General features: G+C 41.4%; 1 protein-coding gene across 1 annotated transcript in view; it reads right to left on the bottom strand.

Annotated features, from left to right (window-relative positions):
- zmp:0000000896 (caspase recruitment domain-containing protein 10) overlaps nt 1-20239 on the bottom strand; it is a 65660-nt gene that overhangs the window by 31327 nt on the left and 14094 nt on the right. The window contains exons 6-17 of the mRNA XM_061884828.1: nt 18422-18539; nt 17888-18070; nt 16259-16378; nt 13746-13871; nt 12732-12908; nt 10940-11041; nt 3228-3316; nt 3111-3157; nt 2938-3052; nt 2807-2853; nt 2629-2740; nt 891-1062 (exon numbers count right to left, since the gene is read on the bottom strand). Of these exons, the coding sequence (XP_061740812.1) occupies nt 891-1062; nt 2629-2740; nt 2807-2853; nt 2938-3052; nt 3111-3157; nt 3228-3316; nt 10940-11041; nt 12732-12908; nt 13746-13871; nt 16259-16378; nt 17888-18070; nt 18422-18539 (1408 nt within the window). The remainder of the gene's footprint in view (nt 1-890; nt 1063-2628; nt 2741-2806; nt 2854-2937; nt 3053-3110; nt 3158-3227; nt 3317-10939; nt 11042-12731; nt 12909-13745; nt 13872-16258; nt 16379-17887; nt 18071-18421; nt 18540-20239) is intronic.

The raw sequence follows: 20239 nt of genomic DNA, 5'->3' as shown, positions 1-20239 counted from the left end.
AGTGACACTTCACCTGTCATCATTTTCAAAATGGAGGAGGCTGATTTCAATCATTTGAAATGGCATAAAGGGAAGAAGATTAAGAGCTATTCAGTAGGATTTAAGGTCCAAGCTATTGAATATGCTAAAAAGAACAGTAAGCAGCTATGTTTTATTAATATACCGTAGCTGCGTGTGTCAAATATGACTCATTAAAAGACTCCCGCCTCCTGGTGGTAGAGGGCGCTAGTGATCCTTCTTGCGACTACTCGGCTGCAGAAGAAGTGACAACAAGCAGCAAGAGTGAGCAGCGATCGTTTATTTTTTCCTCTCGCTTGCACTTTTTACAAGGAGGATTACATATCTAAAATAAAACAGTTTTCTAAACTGGACTTTCAATCGAAGCAGGAGGTATTAAAGGAAGATCTCCATCAAGACAGAGAGACTTTTAAAACTGAAGAAAGATAAGGAAAACTTCTATAAACAAGTTATCGATGCTTTTGATCAGAAGGAGCTGCATGGACTTCATTTATAAGTAAAGGTAAGACCATAATAACGTTTTTTTTTTATTAAATGTGCTTTACACGATGGTATCCTTACATCACACTCAAATGTTTAAGCGCAGGCCTAAATTTACCGCATGTCTTTGGTAAGCACCAGAGTGAGAAAAGGTTTTCAATTAATTAGCGCCCCAGCGGCAATTAAAGGAAATACGGTATATTTAGTATGATCTTAATAAGGATACTTTTTCAAAACAGGTTACAGATTTATAAATGATAAAAAAAAGGTTAGACATAAATATTGAATAAGATTAAAATCGAGAGTAAGAAGGCTAATTCGGTGTTAAGATCTGAGTGGAAAAGGTCAACAAAGGTTGGAACCCTTCATACAATGGCTGTACTGATGCATACCTCAAGAAGCTCACTGCCCTCCTTCAGTCCACAAAGTTCTGCTACTGAACCAGCTTTAACGTAGTTGACAAAGATCCCCGTTTGATTTCCACCGATTATCGTCAAGTCATCAGCCAGGCTGGCTCTTCCAGGCGTGATCAGAGGACCCGAGGTTGGAAAGACTGGTTGTACCCTGGAAGACAGCCTGCATTGTTGACGATGCACCTTTGCACGCTTGTGGAAAACTTGGGATGCATCGATCCGTCCGGCCACCGATCAGTACCTCACCCTTTTGGTCAAAAAGTGGATGATCATCATTGCGGATAGATGCCCATCATGAACGCTGATGCAGTCTGGCTGACACACCGTTTTGATCCCTCGACTCACAGTTAACTGTGTGTATGTCTATACACAGTGTGGAGCCGCTCTCCTAAGCTAATATTAATCACCTCCATTACGGAAAATAAACTGCATTTTTTTAGTACATGAAGTGTCATTATTACTGGAAGACAAGACTAAACATGTATACACCAAGTAGAAAAGGCATGCTAATCGCTAAGCTATCTCAGAAATAAGGCCTTGGTACATTTTAGGACGTCTGGATGGACGTTTCTGTTAATGTTTACCATGTTTTGAGCAAATCAATGACTTGCAGATCAGTAAAAGATTTCGGATTACAATACTGTATGACATTCTGACTACACCATTGTGTGTGTGTCAAAATATATGTTTTTTTTTTCATGCATAACGCTTGATTAATTGTGATTAATCACAAATTTAGAGTGGGATTAAATAAAAACGATATTCACTTGACAGCCCTAATTTATATATATATATATATATATATATATATATATATATATATATATATATATATATATATATATATATATATATATATCAAATACATGTTCCTTCTTAACTACACTTAAATATAGAAGATATGTAGAATATATTTATATTATTCATGTATTATATATCTCATATGTTATATATTATTTATTATTATTATTATTGTCTATTGTGAGCGAACTGTGGTGCTGAATTCCCCCAGGGATCAATAAAGTACTTTCTATTCTCTCTCTCTCTCATATATATATATATATATATATATATATATATATATATATATATATATATATATATATATATAATTATTAATTGGATATTAAGAGTATGTAAGTGCTTGACTCCTACCTTGTTTATCTCTATGACGACCTCCTTAGAGTTTTGTAATCAATCAGAAATATCAAGCGGCTAAAATGCGTCAAACATGGATAAGTGTGTAGTTTTTTGTTTGTTTTTTTATGGTGCAAAGATGTTTTTTTGTAACATCCACAAAGTTGAGTGAGCAGGTTGTGTTTTATGTGTGACTGTGTGTTGACTTTTTGTGTTGGTTGGATTTATTTTTAATTTTTTTTTTTACATCATGACTAGGGAAGGTTGTTTGCATTGGGTCATATGAATAAATACTGCGCACGAATAATTTGGAGCATACTTAAAAGGTCATTGACCTGAGTGACTAATTTTGTACACAACATAATGGCAGCATCAAAATTGTCAGACTATTCAAATGGTTGCAAGCTCCCAATGGGTAAAATTTGAACTAAATTGAAGACAAGGTAGTTTGGACACCCATTCTCTCAGGTGTATGCCTGTGGTATTAGCTTAAAAAAAGTTATCATGCTAGCAGTTGACCAGCATTTGAATGAGTCAGGAAAACAAGGAAGTGATTGGAGCACTAAGTACGTGTGGCTACCTGGGTCTGCTGGTCCTGCGGGTGTTATCAGGCAGGGAGACCAGGTCAGGTGGGAAGTAATGCGAGTGCACCGAGCTCCAGGAGTCCATCATAGAAGGTTTTCTTTGATCCCCTGAAACACAACTTCCATCAACTTCAGCCCGCTAAAATGTGTCAATCATATTGTTGAGTTCACTACCCGTCATGACGTCAGTCTCATCGGAACAACACGAGTCCAAGTCCAACCTTTAAAACATGGCAAAGTTGCAAAATGCCGGCATGAGGGAATGCGAATGTTTGCACTTTTACTGCTCCTTGAAAAAGAGCTACCTGGACCCGTCGCGGAACCTCTGCAAGGATCCGGGCAAGGAGAGCAGGTCTGGCGGGAAGAAGTGGGAGTGCACTGAGCTGCAAGAGTCCATCAGAGAAGGTTTGCCTCCTTCGCCTGAAACACAACTTCCATCAAAGCAAGCTCCTTTCACACACTTGGTGCACGTGCACACCTGCAACGTTGTCGTTGTCATCGCTGCTACAAGAGTCCAAGTCCAACCTTGGAGACAAGGAGGGCAGCTTAGAAAGTGCTGGCCGGGTTCAGCAAGACCAAAGTCTCTTCAACTCACGTCGCATTTTGTTCTCGTTTACGAAAGGAGTTCTTGCAAGGAGGAAATGTGTACGTGGAGAGATGTCTTTCCTTCTTCCCCTCCTCTGTCTGCTGGGAAACACACAGCAGGTAAACCCTGTGCACCTTCATTCATTCATCCATCCACTCTTCTCAGAAGATCTTCTTCGTCCTTCATTCATTCATCCACACTCATCTCAGCAGATGTTCTTCATCTTTCATTCATTCATCTCAGCATATGTTTTTCATCCTTCATTCATTCATCAACGCTCATCTCAGATGTTCTTCATCCTTCATTCATTCATCCACACATCTCGGCAGATGTTCATCCTTCCTTCATTCATCCACACTCAGCTCACCAGATGTTCTTCATCCTTCATTCATTAATTCATCCAAAACTCCTCTCAGATGTTCTTCGTCCTTCATTCATTCATCCACACTCATCTCAGCAGATGTTCTTCATCCTACATTCATTCATCTCAGCATATGTTCTTCATCCTTCATTCATTCATCCACACTCATCTCGGCAGATGTTCATCCTTCCTTCATTCATCCACACTCAGCTCACCAGATGTTCTTCATCCTTCATTCATTAATTCATCCAACACTCCTCTCAGATGTTCTTCGTCCTTCATTCATTCATCCACACTCATCTCAGCAGATGTTCTTCATCCTTCATTCACGCTCATCTCAGCAGATGTTCTTCATCCTTCATTCATTCATCCACACTCATCTCAGCAGATGTTATTCATGCTTCATTCATTCATCCACACTCAGCTCACCAGATGTTCTTCATCCTTCATTCATTCATCCACACTCAGCTCACCAGATGTTCTTCATCCTTCATTCATTAATTCATCCAAAACTCCTCTCAGCAGATGTTCTTCATCCTTCATTCATTCATCCACACTCATCTCAGCAGATGTTCTTCATCCTTCATTCATTCATCTCAGCATATGTTCTTCACCCTACATTCATTCATCCACGCTCATCTCAGCAGATTTTCTTCATCCTTCATTCATTCATCCACACTCATCTCAGCAGATGTTATTCATGCTTCATTCATTCATCCACACTCATGTCAGCAGATGCTATTCATCATTCCTTCATTCATCCACACTCATCTCAGCAGATGTTCTTCCTCCTTCATTCATTCATCCACACTCATCTCGGCAGATGTTCATCCTTCCTTCATTCATCCACTCATCTCAGCAGATGTTCTTCATCCTTCATTCATTCATCCCCACTCATCTCAGCAGATGTTCATCCATTCATTCATCCACACTCATCTCAGCAGATGTTCATCCTTCATTCATTCATCCACACTCATCTCAGCAGATGTTCTTCATCCTTCATTCATTCATCAACACTGATCACAGCAGATGTTCATTCTCCTTCATTCATCTCAGCATATGTTCTTCATCCTTCATTCATTCAGCCACGCTCATCTCAGATGTTCTTCATCCTTCATTCATTCATCCATAACTCCTCTCAGCAGATGTTCTTCATCCAAAACTCCTCAGCAGATGTTCTTCACCCTACATTCATTCATCCACACTCATCTCAGCAGATGTTATTCACCCTTCATTCATTCAGCCACACTCATTTCAACAGATGTTATTCACCCTTCATTCATTCATCCACACTCATCTCACCAGATGTTCTTCATCCTTCATTCATTAATTCATCCAAAACTCCTCTCAGCAGATGTTCTTCATCCTACATTCATTCATCCACACTCATTTCAACAGATGTTATTCACCCTTCATTCATTCATCCACACTCATCTCAGCAGATGTTTCATGCTGGCTCTATTGAAGCAATACCAAGACAACAGTTGGCAGGAAGATGAAGGTGTGTGGAAGGAAGTTATGAATGTTATCATTTTCCACCACAAGAGGGCGACACTGCTGCAGTTGTCATGATGGCCGTGAGTCTGATGACAGGGGCTGATTGTTCCTATAGTTCAAGGGGACACTGGAGAGTCCATTTTCAAATGTGTTAAACCCCAAAAATACCAAAGTTTTTGCCAGAATGGATACACTGGCTGACATTAGTGAGTTTCCGTGCAAGTTAGGGTTCTCAAAAACAAGTTTTAAATGTCGAAAGTTGTGTGGCAAACTGAAATCAAAGTTTGGCGCCATGCCACGCCCACATCTTATAGCGCAGGCAAATTTAATGAAATTAATCCGTCATTGCCCCTCTGTCTAGTATCTGTCCTTTAAACTACGACTCATTTGGTCTCAGTCTCTAGGACAGGGGTGTCCAAAGTTTTCCCAATGGGGGCCATTTGGACTTGGAGAAGGCATTGGACCGTGTCCCCCGGGAAGTCCTGTGGGGAGTGCTCAGAGAGTATAGGGTATCGGACTGTCTTATTGTGGCGGTCCGCTCCCTGTATGATCAGTGTCAGAGCTTGGTCCGCATTGCCGGCGGTAAGTCGAACACATTTCCAGTGAGAGTTGGACTCCGCCAAGGTTGCCCTTTGTCACCGATTCTGTTCATAACTTTCATGGACAGAATTTCTAGGCGCAGTCAAGGCATTGAGGGGTTCCGGTTTGGTGGCCGCAGGATTGGGTCTCTGCTTTTTGCAGATGATGTGGTCCTGATGGCTTCATCTGACCGGGATCTTCAGCTCTCACTGGATCGGTTCGCAGCCGAGTGTGAAGCGGCCGGAATGAGAATCAGCACCTCCAAATCCGAGTCCATGGTTCTCTCCCGGAAAAGGGTGGAGTGCCTGCCCCAAGTGGAGGAGTTCAAGTACCTAGGAGTCTTGTTCACGAGTGGGGGAAGAGTGGATCGTGAGATCGACAGGCGGATCGGTGCGGCGTCTTCAGTAATGCGAACGTTGTACCGATCCGTTGTGGTGAAGAAGGAGCTGAGCCGGAAGGCAAAGCTTTCAATTTACCGGTCGATCTACGTTCCCATCCTCACCTATGGTCATGAGCTTTGGGTCATGACCGAAAGGACAAGATCACGGGTACAATCGGCCCAAATGAGTTTCCTCCGCCGTGTGGCGGGTCTCTCCCTTAGAGATAGGGTGAGAAGCTCTGTCATCCGGGAGGAACTCAAAGTAAATCCGCTGCTCCTCCACATGGAGAGGAGCCAGATGAGGTGGTTCGGGCATCTGGTCAGGATGCCACCTGAACGCCTCCCGAGGGAGGTGTTTAGGGCACGTCCAACCGGTAGGAGGCCACGGGGAAGACCCAGGACACGTTGGGAAGACTATGTCTCCCGGCTGGCCTGGGAACGCCTCGGGATCCCCCGGGAAGAGCTAGACGAAGTGGCTGGGGAGAGGGAAGTCTGGGCTTCCCTGCTTAGGCTGCTGCCCCCGCGACCCGACCTCGGATAAGCGGAAGAAGATGGATGGATGGGCCATTTTGATATTTTTCATGTTCAAACCATAAGAAAATATACGGATTTTTTTTTTACCTTGAGGTGTTCCTTGGACCATAAAGGGTCTCAGTCATTAAAATGTGAAAAAGAAGTTGATTATTATTATTTTTAATTATTTAACGCTTACAGTACATCTCTATATCAACTTGAGGTTGATATGAAGTAAAAAAAAAAAAAAAAAAAAAGGGTTTCATGCCTTTTTTGTCAAAGATAACTTTGTTTTTATAGTAAAACTGAAATATGCAGTATTTAGTAATCAAAACCATACAAGATCAATAATGCAGGATTTTAATTCACTATTATATTTTTGAGTAATCACAGTGTAAAGATAAATAAAAAACCCACTAAATATCTTTGGGATCCAAAAGGTGCCCCACATATAAAGTGATACATTTTTATAATATACATTTTAAACTTTTAACACTTAAGTTATGAGATCAACTTCAGATATATCTGTCGATTTTGTATTTATACTATTATTTTGTTTTGTTTTATGGTCTTTTGTAAATAAAACTTTGATGTTTTTATATGGCAACCACACAATACATGCAATATTTTTTCCACATAAAACATTTTAAAATAAAGTTTTTGAAGTAATTGGAGCCTTGAAAATAATTGATTATAACATTGATTTTTTTGGTTTGTTTGAGCAATTGGAAAAACAATTATTTTTAGAAAAACAGCCTGCATGACAGCTTTGTGTCAACATTGCAACTGTTTCTTGTTAGATTTCACCTCATTCCACTTTTTTTTTTAAGTTTTTTTTTAAATTTTTGAAATAGCATTTACAGAATGTGTGGCGGGCCGGTAAGCAATTAGCTGCAGGCCGCAAATGGCCCCCTGCCTACACTTTGGACACCCCTGCTCTAGGACGACTTTGTTAAAGTACGAGCCTTGTTTTTTGGCCTGAAAATCGCAGATTGAAACAAGACTGACTTTTGTTTGTTTCCAAACATGTTTTTTGAAGACTTTGACATTCGTCCTGTCATGATAAAGGTCTCCAGCAATTTTCCTGACCATATATCTGGTGACAGGGGCTGATTTTTTCTAAATTTTTAAAAATTCGTATTCGGAACCCCAAAAATATCAAAGTTTTTGCCAGAATGGACACGCTTCCAAACATTGGTGGGTTTCCGTGCACGTTAGGGCTCGCAAAAATATGTTTTAAATGTTGAAAGTCAAACCAAAGTTTGGCACCATGCCACCACGCCCACATCAAAATTAATTCACAGTTTATCATGTCGTTTAAACCACGACTCATTTGGTCAACGTTAACCCTGAGACGGCCAAACGTATCATAAGTGATACATATGTTTTTGAGCCCTCTACATCATCAGTGTACTGATTTTTTTTATTAAAAAGTCTGACATATCAGATCAGATGCATGCACTACACGTGTTATCCACCAGAGGGCAGTATCTGCTTTATTAGCGGGCTGTCCAGTCAGCGGAAGGCGGGGTACACCCTGGACAAATCGCCATCTCATCGCAGGGCCAACACAGATAGACAGACAACATTCACACTCACATTCACACACTAGGGCCAATTTAGTGTTGCCAATCAACCTATCCCCAGGTGCATGTCTTTGGCCCGATTGTAGCTGAGATAGGCGCCGGCGCCAGCGCCCCCCGCGACCCCTAAAGGGAATAAGCGGTAGAAAATGGATGGATGGATGGATGTCCAGTCAGCCTGCAAGATGCCACAAGGAAGAAAGGAGAGATGCCTGATTTTCGAAGACAAACTTTGCCAAATTTGAAAGGGTTAAGGTTATTTGTAGCAACACATCAGTATAAACAGTTAATGCAAGGGGAAATTACTTAACATCTCATTCAATATTTTATAGTAAAACTGCGTTGAAAATGTGTGTATCAAATTCGAAACAAAAGTAACGCAACTCTAAATGAGTCAATTTGCAATGTATTGCATTATAATAGATTTTATTTGTAAAAAAAAGTACTTTACATTGAGCAAACAACCTCAAAGTGCTAGTGTATTAAAAATAATAAAAAAATAAAAACTAGATCAGCCTAATAGCTAGAACTAGTATGCATATATCTATAAAAATTATTTGTTTTATTTATTTATTTTTTTATTAAATCAACATTAATAAAAAACAAGATACACTTACAATTAGTGCACCAACCCAAAAAATCTCCCCTTTTCATGACCCAAAAAAAATAAAAAAATACAAATCCCCAGCCCTTCCCCCCGTAGAAGAATGTTTTTTTTATTAAATCAACATAAAAAAAACAAAGATACACTTACAATTAGTGCACCAACCCAGAAAACCTCACTTTTTCATGACCCAAAAGATAAAATTAAAATAAAAATCCCCAGCCCCTCGCAGAAGAATGTTTTATTTTATTTTTATTAAATCAACATAAAAAAGACAAGATACACTTACAATTAGTGCACCAACCCAAAAAACCTCCGTTTTTCATGACCAAAAAAATAAAATTAAAATCCCCAGCCCCCCGAAGAAGAATGTTTTATTATTATTTTTCAAATGTATTCATTTATTTTATTTTTTTATTAAATCAACATAAAAAAACACAAGATACACTTACAATTAGTGCACCAACCCAGAAAACCTCCCTTTTTCATGACCCAAAAAATTAAATTAAAATAAAAATCCCCAGCCGCCTGCAGAAGAATGTTTTATTATTATTTTTTTTTAAATTTATTCATTTATTTAATTTTTTTATTAAATCAACATAAAAAACACAAGATACACTTACAATTAGTGCACCAACCCAGAAAACCTCCCTTTTTCATGACCAAAAAAATAAAAATAAAAATACAAATCCCCAGCTCTTCCCCCTCGTAGAAGAATGTTTTAATAATTATTTTTTTAAAATTTATTTATTTTTTAAATCAACATAAAAAAAAAACCAATATACACTTACAATTAGTGCACCAACCCAGAAAACCTCCCTTTTTCATGACCTAAAAATAAAAATAAAAAACACTATCCCCCCGCAGAAGAATGTTTTATAATTTTTTTAAATTATTTTTATTAAATCATCATAAAAAACACAAGATACACTTACAATTAGTGCACCAACCCAGAAAAACCTCCCTTTTTCATGACAAAAATAAAAATAAAATAAAAAATCCCCAGCCCCCCGCAGAAGAATGTTTTATTAATATTATTTTTAAAATGTATTTATTTATTTTATTTTATTTTTAAATAAACATAAATAACCCTATATACACTTACAATTAGTGCACCAACCCCAAAAACCTCCCTTTTTCATGACCCCCCAAAAAAAATACAAATAAAAAACCCCAGCCCCCCCGCAGAAGAATGTTTTATCATTATTTTTAAAAATCTATTTTTTTACTAAATCAACATAAAAAAACACAATTGGTGCACCAACCCAAAAAACCTCCCTTTTTCATGACCCCAAAAAAAAACAAAAAAAAAAAACAACAACCCCAAAGTGTTCCAAAGGACCAATAGTAGCAGCAGTTTCAAACAATTGGAATTTTCTGTCAATGATAAGTGGTTGAGGCTTTTAACATGTAAACCCGACCTGGGGGCCACATGCGGCCCATTGGGCTTTTCAATCTGGCCTGCTGGACGTTCCCAAATAATTGTTTTAGATCTTTAAGATGCAAAGTGTTGCTGCCATTATGATGTGCAATCATGTTTTCTAACGACAATAAGTCTTCAACTATACAAAGTCTTTCAATGGTTGGAATCTGCTCTTTTGCATGATATAGTAGTTACTATGGTAACCTAGTTACTAACTATGGTCATCTAATTAGTTACTATGGTCATCTAATTAGTTACTATGGTCATCTAAATAGTTACTATGGTCATTTAATTAGTTACTATGGTCATCTAATTAGTTACCTCAGACGAGGTACCGAGCAGTGTGGGAGTTTCCACAGTGTTTCCAGAGCGGCCAGCCTGAAATGTAGGGCTTTTTTCCCTTTTTTTCGCATTTATATTGAGCCATTTTTGTTGCGTTTCGCTTGATTGTAAAATATGTGGATGGAGAGTGCGTGTGGCGTTCATACATTGTCAATATTCAGTGTTTTATCCTTCATAGTTAATATTGTAAATCCCACATTCTTTATTTTCATGTACATTCTGGGTGTGTCATTCAGTAAAATAGCTTAAAATTCCATTCTGTTTAAGGCGATACATCATAACATTCTTAGCATTCAATCAGACATTGTGAGGTTTGTATTAGTGTTCCTAAAAATCAGATATACCGGCCCCCCAGGCACCTTTTTATTTCTCTAAATAATTGCCCAGGCTTGATGTAAACTGTAAATATCTGATATGATAATACTAATCAATCGGGGTACCTTGGGTAAGTCTGGATGGGTGTCACTGGGCAGACTGAGGTCCAGGTTGAGAGAGCAGCAGGGGCCGTCGCACTGGTCGTCAATGTTCAGCGACAAGGTGGACTTGAACAGAGACAGGCAGGACATTTACAATCATGTGTGGGCCTCAACACCTGCAAACTTGACAGCATCTGAACACCTTACTTTCATGCTTTTGTCTTACAGTAGAAGGCTAATATAGCTACACAACAAATCCAGCCAGCACACGTTTCTAACCTGCTATGATTACATACCATTTAATTGTCTCCTTTGCTATAAACCCTCATTTTTCAAAAAGCCCCCTTTTCGTGAAGGTTTGTGAGAGCATGGTTCTTCCTGGCACAGCTGGAAGCACTTTGTCACTTCAGATGAGACTGAAGGTTTGCGTGGCTAAAGCAAGCGACCACGGTGTTGTCCTTCATCGTGGAACGTTGTGCTACACGCAGTCCGGCGTGAATTCCAAATGGCTGACATGTCCGCCATACGTGAATAATCCGCTGACGTCACACTTGTGAAAAATCCCAAACGGCACAGAAGTACAGCATTGAAGATGGCGAGATTATTTGATAAATATTTTTCCAATATACCGTATTTCCCTGAATTGCCGCCGGAGCACTAATTAATTCAGAACCTCTTCTCGATCCGGCGTTTACCAAAGGCATGCGGTAAATGTAGGCCTGCGCTTATGAATTTGAGTGTGATGTAAGGATACCATCATGAAAAGCACATTTTATAAAAAAAAACAAAACATTATTATAGTCTTACCTTTACTTATAAATGAAGTCCATGCAGCTCCTTCTGATCAAAAGCATCGATAACTTGTTTATAGAAGTCTTCCTTATCTTTCTTCAGTTTTAAAAGTCTCTCTGTCTCGATGGAGATCTTCCTTTATTACCTCCTGCTTCGATTGAAAGTCCAGTATAGAAAACTGATTTATTTTAGATATGTAATCCTCCATGTTAAAAGTGCAAACGAGAGGAAAAAATAAACGATCGCTGCTCACTCTTGCTGCTTGTTGTCACTTCTTCTGCAGCCGAGTAGTCGCAAGAAGGATCACTAGCGCCCTCTACCACCAGGAGGCGGGAGTCATTTAATGACTCATATTTGACACACACAGCTACGGTATATTAATAAAACATAGCTGCTTACTGTTCTTTTTAGCATATTCAATAGCTTGGACCTTAAATCCTACTGAATAGCTCTTAATCTTCTTCCCTTTATGCGATTTCAAATGATTGAAATCAGCCTCCTCCATTTTGAAAATGATGACAGGTGAAGTGTCACTCGTGACGTGACGAGTTTGACCCGGCGGAAATTCTAGACATGCGCTAATAAAAATAATATTTTGCGAAACGAGTTTGACCCGACGTTAATCCTGAGCCGGCAGTAATGCTAAGCATGCGCTAATTATTTTGCGAAAGGAGTATGACCCAGCAGTAATTCTAGGCAGGCGCATACTATATACCCGGTGGCAATTCAAGGAAATACGGTATTCAAAGAGGTAAGAAATGTTGCTTCGTGTCAATAGGTGCGCCTTAAATGATGCTAAAGTATCAAACATGAGGCTCAGGATTTTGCAATCTGGCTACGTTGTGATGTCAGAGTGAGGTGGACGTACTTATTTGGGCGTTAAATAAGCTCTCAAGAAGCTCCTCCCTCTTGATCCAGATGTGAGTATCGTGCTACAATCGCCTGAAAGCTTGGAAAAAGTGTCTGCGCTGATAATCGAGGCACTTCCTGTGTGTGAGCCAGGTGCATTGTGGGCTTTGCTTACACAGTTCAGGCAGGGACTGATCTTCATCTGCTCCTGGCTCTTTTGCCGCTCTCGCTGCAGCTCAAGCTGGCGCTGGTCCAGGCTGGCCAGCAGCTGCACGTTGCGTTTGCGCAGGCAGTCCTTGTCCAGCAGACAGTTGGTGTACTCCAGCTGCAGGCTGTAGCGGCTGCACAGGGCCTGCAAGAGAGGAGGAGGTGCTGTGTGAAAGGAGCGGCTGCACCAGGTGCAAACTGTAGCGGCTGCACGGGCCCTGCAATAGAGGAGGAGGTGCTGTGTGAAAGGAGCGGCTGCACAAGGCCTGCAAGAGAGGATGAGGTGCTGTGTAAAAGGAGCGGCCGCACCAGGTGCAAACTGCAGCGGCTGCACAGGGCCTGCAAGAGAGGAGGAGGTGTTGTGTCAAAGGAGTGGCTGCACAAGGCCTGCAAGAGAGGATGAGGTGCTGTGTGAAAGGAGCGGCTGCACAAGGCCTGCAAGAGAGGATGAGGTGCTGTGTAAAAGGAGCGGCCGCACCAGGTGCAAACTGCAGCGGCTGCACAGGGCCTGCAAGAGAGGAGGAGGTGTTGTGTCAAAGGAGCGGCTGCACAAGGCCTGCAAGAGAGGAGGAGGTGCTGTGTGAAAGAAGCGGCTGCACCAGGTGCAAACTGTAGCGGCTGCACGGGCCCTGCAATAGAGGAGGAGGTGCTGTGTGAAAGGAGCGGCTGCACAAGGCCTGCAAGAGAGGATGAGGTGCTGTGTAAAAGGAGCGGCCGCACCAGGTGCAAACTGCAGCGGCTGCACAGGGCCTGCAAGAGAGGAGGAGGTGCTGTGTGAAAGGAGTGGCTGCACAAGGCCTGCAAGAGAGGATGAGGTGCTGTGTGAAAGGAGCGGCTGCACAAGGCCTGCAAGAGAGGAGGAGGTGCTGTGTGAAATGAGCAGCCACACCATGTGCAGGCTGTAGTGGCTGCACAGGGCCTGCAGGAGAGGAGGAGGTGCTGTGTGAAAGGAACAGCAGGACGTGAAGCACTAACGACTGACCTCGTCCCGCTCCCTTTTCAAGTCGATGTTCTGCTGAAAGTAGGACATGCTCCTCCTCTGCTCCGCCTCCCAGTCCAGCTGCAGAGCCTTGACCCTCAGCTGCAGCTGCTCACACTGCGACTGGAGCTGCACACATCATCCAGGACACCACTTTCAAACATTTACTAGCAATTTCCATAGCGACTCGTAATCAATCGCATCATTTTTTCCATCTTTAATAAGTGGATCATTTTCACGTTCTTAGTACGCTCATCGTAGGACCGGACAGTTTGTTTTGTTTTAGTGTTGGCCCCAGGATGCAGAGAAGGCAGGCAAAGTTAAATGACCAGATTATAAACGGCTACTTTTTTTTTCCTGTCAGGCTTGTTACTGACAGTTTGGTTATGTTTGGGTTTTCCTCTGTTTGAGTTTATTTCCTGTCAGTCAGTGCTCTTCTTTTGGTTCCATTTTCCAGTCTTCCTGAGCGCTTGATTCCCTCACCTGTCCCTGATTGGCAGCCCGGCACACCTGGCTTGATGATTGTATTCCGTCTCCTGCTATCCTGTTTCCTGTTGGCTGTTTCCCCTGCAATTCCTTTTGACATTGAAGTCATGTTTTCCTGCACTACGCCTGCCTTCAGCAGTCCCTGACACCTACACTTTGAAACCTGCGGCTTATAAAACGGTGCGGCTAATTTACGGGTCATAATCAAAACCAGTTAGATATTATTCAGGAATTGAAATATAACCCACTGGCAGATTATTTTGCAAGTTTGATTTGGTTGTTTTGAGTTATGGAGAATTTGACAATCCCATAAGCGACGTTTTCTTAGTAAAAATGTTTCATCTTTATGGCTCTCATCCGTTCTTGGAGACGGCAGGCGTATTTATTAAGTACAAACCCCGTTTCCATATGAGTTGGGAAATTGTGTTAGATGTAAATATAAACAGAATACAATGATTTGCAAATCCTTTTCAACCCATATTCAGTTGAATATGCTACAAAGACAACATATTTGATGTTCAAACTCATAAACATTTATTTTTTTTGCAAATTATCTTGAAATTTAGAATTTGATGCCAGCAACACGTGACAAAGAAGTTGGGAAAGGTGGCAATAAATGCTGATAAAGTTGAGGAAAGCTCATCAAACACTTATTTGGAACATCCCACAGGTGTGCAGGCTAATTGGGAACAGGTGGGTGCCATGATTGGCTATAAAAATAGCTTCCCAAAAAATGCTCAGTCTTTCACAAGAAAGGATGGGGCGAGGTACACCCCTTTGTCCACAACTGTGTGAGCAAATAGTCAAACAGTTTAAGAACAACCTTTCTCAAAGTGCAATTGCAAGAATTTTAGGGATTTCAACATTTACGGTCCATAATATGATCAAAAGGTTTAGAAAATCTGGAGAAAACACTCCACGTAAGCGGCATGGCCGGAAACCAACATTGAATGACCGTGACCTTCGATCCCTCGGACGGCACTATATCAAAAACCGACATCAATCTCTAAAGGATATCACCACATGGGCTCAGAAACACTTCAGAAAACCACTGTCACTAAATACAGTTGGTCGCTACATCTGTAAGTGCAACTTAAAGCTCTACTATGCAAAGTGAAAGCCATTTATCAACAACATCCAGAAACACCGCCACCTTCTCTGGGCCCGAGATCATCTAAGATGGACTAATGCAAAGTGGAAAAGTGTTTTGTGGTCTGACGAGTCCACATTTCAAATTGTTTCTGAACATATTCCACATCGTGTCATCCGGACCAAAGGGGAAGCGAACCATCCAGACTGTTGACGCAAAGTTGAAAAGCCAGCATCTGTGATGGTATGGGGGTGCATTAGTGCCCAAGGCATGGGTAACTTACACATCTGTGAAGGCACCATTAATGCTGAAAGGTACATACAGGTTTTGGAACAACATATGCTGCCATCTAAGCGCAGTTTTTTTCATGGACGCCCCTGCTTATTTCAGCAAGACAATGCCAAGCCACATTCAGCACGTGTTAACACAGCGTGGCTTTGTAAAAAATGAGTGTGGGTACTTTCCTGGCCCGCCTGGAGTCCAGACCTGTCTCCCATGGAAAATGTGTGGCGCATTATGAAGCGTAAAATATGACAGCGGAGACCCCGGACTGTTGAAGGACTGAAGCTCTACATAATGGGAAAGAATTCCACTTTCAAAGCTTCAACAATTAGTTTCCTCAGTTCCCAAACGTTTGAGTGTTGTTAAAAGAAAAGGTGATGTAACACAGTGGTGAACATGCCCTTTCCCAACTACTTTGGCACGTGTTGCAGCCATGAAATTATAAGTTAATAATTATTTGCAAAAAAACAAATCAAGTTTATGAGTTTGAACATCAAATATGTTGTCTTTGTAGTGCATTCAACTGAATATGTGTTGAAAAGGATTTGCAAATCATTGTATTCTGTTTATATTTATATCTAACACAATTTCCCAACTCATATGGAAACGGGGTTTGTAGTAGCACCTTGGCGGTCAAAGCAGCGAAGGAAAGTCTCACCTTGTCCCTGTGCTCCTCAGCACTCCATACCTCCCCCTGGAGTCTGGTGATGATGTTGCAGAGCTCCTGTCTCTTATCTGCAGCTTCCAGGCAGTCCTGGTGCATCATGTCCATCAGTGCCTTCAGGAAACGGCAAATAACATTTTTTTTAGTTGGACTTGCCCGCATTCTTCAGGTTACCGGGCGATACTGACGAGGCGATGTCACCACACATCCTAGACGCTTCAATTATTTTGTCATGTGAAATGTTGGAAAAGGCTCGATCAAGTGAAATGACTCAAAGAAAGAAAAAGGCTACACCTCACCTTTTATTATCAACCAAACTCTAAAATGTACTTGTGCTGTCTTTAAGTTGAAGTGGAGGGAAATTGTTTTTTTGGTGACACTAATTGGCCATAACAATTCACTAACTTAAGAACATGGCACAGCAAGTTGACTGATGCGGACACGTTTGTTACTGGATATTTTGTAGTAGGCTTCTGCCTTGGAGACTTAGTATGTGTAGGTAATATGTAACTATCACTATTTAATACTCGTTTTTTGGACAAATGTGCTGTTTTACACTGTTCAAGTCATATTACCTATGTCGAGCTAATGTGCTTAGCTGTTGTGTAGCTGCTACCCCACCCTGTTTACAAGGTTTTGTAAATGACTTGACAGAAATAGAATAAAACAGCAACCTTGTGTGCTTATTGGGGGACATTTCAATGTCAGCTTTGCACACCTAAACACTTTGCAGGACTGCTTGTATCGCACATGATATCACACACACAACACACTGCAGGACTGCTTGTATTGCACATGATATCACACACAAGTAAAGACTCTGCCGGACTTCTTGTATCACACATGATATCACACACAAGTAAACACTCTGCAGGACTGCTTGTATCACACATGATATCACACAAAAGTAAAGACTCTGCAAGACTGCTTGTATCACACATGATATCACACACAAGTAAACACTCTGCAGTACTGCTTGTATCGCACATGATATCACACACAAGTAAAGACTCAGCATTTATAGTACATGAAAGATGTTAGTCCAGGATTTCTAAGCTAGCCTTTTTAAACAAAAAGGCTAAATAAAAAAAAGTGTATATGCATTAGGAAATGAATCTGTGTTTTATTAGTATTGCCATTTTTTATATCAAATTGTTTTGCTATGGTTTCAATTGTTGCTGCTAATTTTTATAAAGTACTTTGTTGAGAATTTTTCCAGTCAGCTGACTTTTAAAGACTATTGAAAAAAGCACCAAATGTGCTGAGTGCAGAATGAGGAAGTGTTTGCAGGGAAGATGTGAAGGAAGGTGAAGTAAATTATATTTATATAGTGCTTTTTCTCTAGTTACTCAAAGCGCTTTACAGAGTGAAAGATAATATCTTTTTTTTTTTACATTTAAAGCAGTGTGGGTGGCACTGGGAGCAGGTGGGTCAAGTGTCTTGCCCAAGGACACAACGGCAGTGACAAGGAAGGCGGAAGCGGGGATCGAACCTGCAACCCTCAAGTTGCTACCAACCGAGCTATACCAAGATGAAAACTGCGAGCATCAGATTGGCAATAAAAGTTAAATATGACTTTGGAATGTCTTCTGGAGATTCTATATGACTTTGGTATCACATCACCTTATTTTTCAGGTCTCCCGCCTGAGCTCCTGTGTTGTCGGGTCTGGGAAGCTCAATCCTGCATGGAGGCTTTTCTGCTGCAGGATGTGGACAAGCAGAACCTGCGCTGGACACCAAGCTGTTCTTTTTGTTCCCTTCAGCTTGTGCCTGGGCCTCAGTCAGCCTGGACCTCAGCTCCTCCACCTGGATGTGGACACAGCACAGCGGTCACCTGGACGTCTTCTTCAGCGCCCCCTGCTGTCTGCGCCTACACCTGAAGTCTCTACTCTAGCCAGGGCACCTTTCAGACTCCTGGCATGGCGCTAGCAAATCACGTGACCTAGGAGTCAGTAGCGGTTTTCTCTACTCTCCTTTGTTCATTTGACTTCTGAGTCTCATGTGCAAGTTTTATACAGCAGACTGGGCGTGCAGTTACAACTCCTAGACTGTAGATGGCAGAAGTGTAGAGAGTACACTGTGCTGTTGTCGCCAGGAGGAAGGCAACAATGTGCCCTACAAAGTGTTGGTACTGTAAGTTTTGTATTTGTTACACACCAGCTTTTTTTGAGTATTTTGCTCCTCCAGCACCCTGGAGTACATCACCGACTGTTCCAGGTGTCGATCTTTCAGCTTGCCAACCTCTTGACAGGCCGACTCCCAGTCTTTTTGGAGCCTGGAAATCACAAAGCAGCCATGATTGTACTTGCTGCACATCCTTACATCTATATACACACACACACACACACACACACACACGTACTGTGTGTATATATATATATATATATATATATATATATATCTTGATTGGATTATCCAGAGAATAGTGCTCGATACCGTGGTAGAGCGCAATATGTAGGTGTGGGAAAAATCACAAGACTACTTCATCTCTACAGAACTGTTTCATGAGGGGTTCCCTCAATCATCAGGATATTTTAATGGAAGCATTCACATACAATGGTTTATATAAGGCACAGAGTGGGTGGGTACAGGGTGTGGTGATTGGCTCACGTGTTACCTGGGAGGTGTTTCCATCTGTGGCGGCATGTTGAAGTGATTTCACTACGCTTGTTGAGGGATGATAGATCTGGATGATATATAATAAAGTTTCTCTTTAAAGCATAGGTTGCATCTTTTATTACCACTGTTGTAAAGTGTGCTGGATGCAAGAATTTGCCATGTTATTGAATATTCAACAATATTGTCTTTGAGGTTCCAAATGTGTTTGCTGAGTCCTGTAGAATTCCGCAAAGTCTGGTTTCTAAAGGAGGTGTTATGATTATTCCATCTTGTTTTGAACGCTCCTTCGGTTAATCCTACGTACGTGTCGGATGTGTTAATGTCCTTGCGTGTTACCTTTGCTTGGTAAACGACTGATGTCTGTAAGCGCCCTCCGTTGAGAGGGCAATCAGGTTTCTTGCGACAGTTACATTCCTTATTGGTTTCAGAGTCGTTTAGTCTGGGGGTAGGCAGTCCTTTTGCAATTGCTTTGTTGTGGTTTGAAATGATTTGTTGTATGTTATTCATACAGCTGTAGCTCAATTTAATGTTGTTCTTGTTGAATATTTTTCTTAGGGTGTTGCCTTTGGGGAAGTGTTTGTCGATCAGAGTGAGGAACTTGTGGCCAATATTGGTTGAGACGTTTTTACTGAATGGCGGATTGTACCAGATGATGTTTCGTTTTCTGCTTTTTTTGGTTGGTTTCCTGGAGTGGGTTCATAGCTGAGGGTGAAGTTGTATCTGCTTTCATCAAGTGCTTTCTGGTACGGGGGGGTTGCTTGGTCTAATTCAGCTTTGCTAGATGACAGCATCGATAGCCTTTTATTAATTCCGGTAGGTATTCTTTTCGTGGTGGTGGGTGGGTGGTTGCTGTCGTGGTGCACGTATTGGAGTGTTGTGTTGGGTTTCGTGAATGGTTGGTAGCTGTTATTTCTCAGGTTGAACGTGACGTCGGGGAAGTTGACGGTTTGCTTGTTGGCTTCAATCGTGATCCGTAGGCCGTTTTCTTTGAAGATTTAGCATATGCGCTTCTTGGTGTTCTCGCTGCTCCTTGGCGAGGCGCGGCACACTGCCAGTCCGTCATCACGGTAAATACCAAGGTTCAGGTTGAGGTTAGCAAGCTAGGAGAGGAGGAAACTCCCAACGAGTTTGCATGTTTCTGCTCCGTCAAAACTCCCCATAGTAACGTCAAATGTTGAATTGTTCTTTTTTTACAAAAAAAGAACAATTCAACATTTGACGTTGATACAATGGTTTGTATAGGGCACAGAGTGGGTGGGTACAGGCAGGCGTAGGGTGTGGTGATTGGCTCATGTGTTACCTAGGAGGTGTTTCCTTCTGTGGCGGCATGTTGAAATGATTTCACTGCGCTTGTTG

This window comes from Nerophis ophidion, linkage group LG23, assembly GCF_033978795.1.
Source record: "Nerophis ophidion isolate RoL-2023_Sa linkage group LG23, RoL_Noph_v1.0, whole genome shotgun sequence".
NCBI lineage: Eukaryota > Metazoa > Chordata > Actinopteri > Syngnathiformes > Syngnathidae > Nerophis > Nerophis ophidion.
The sequence above is the reverse complement of the archived record's forward strand: the minus strand, read 5'-3'. Positions and strand labels throughout refer to the sequence as shown.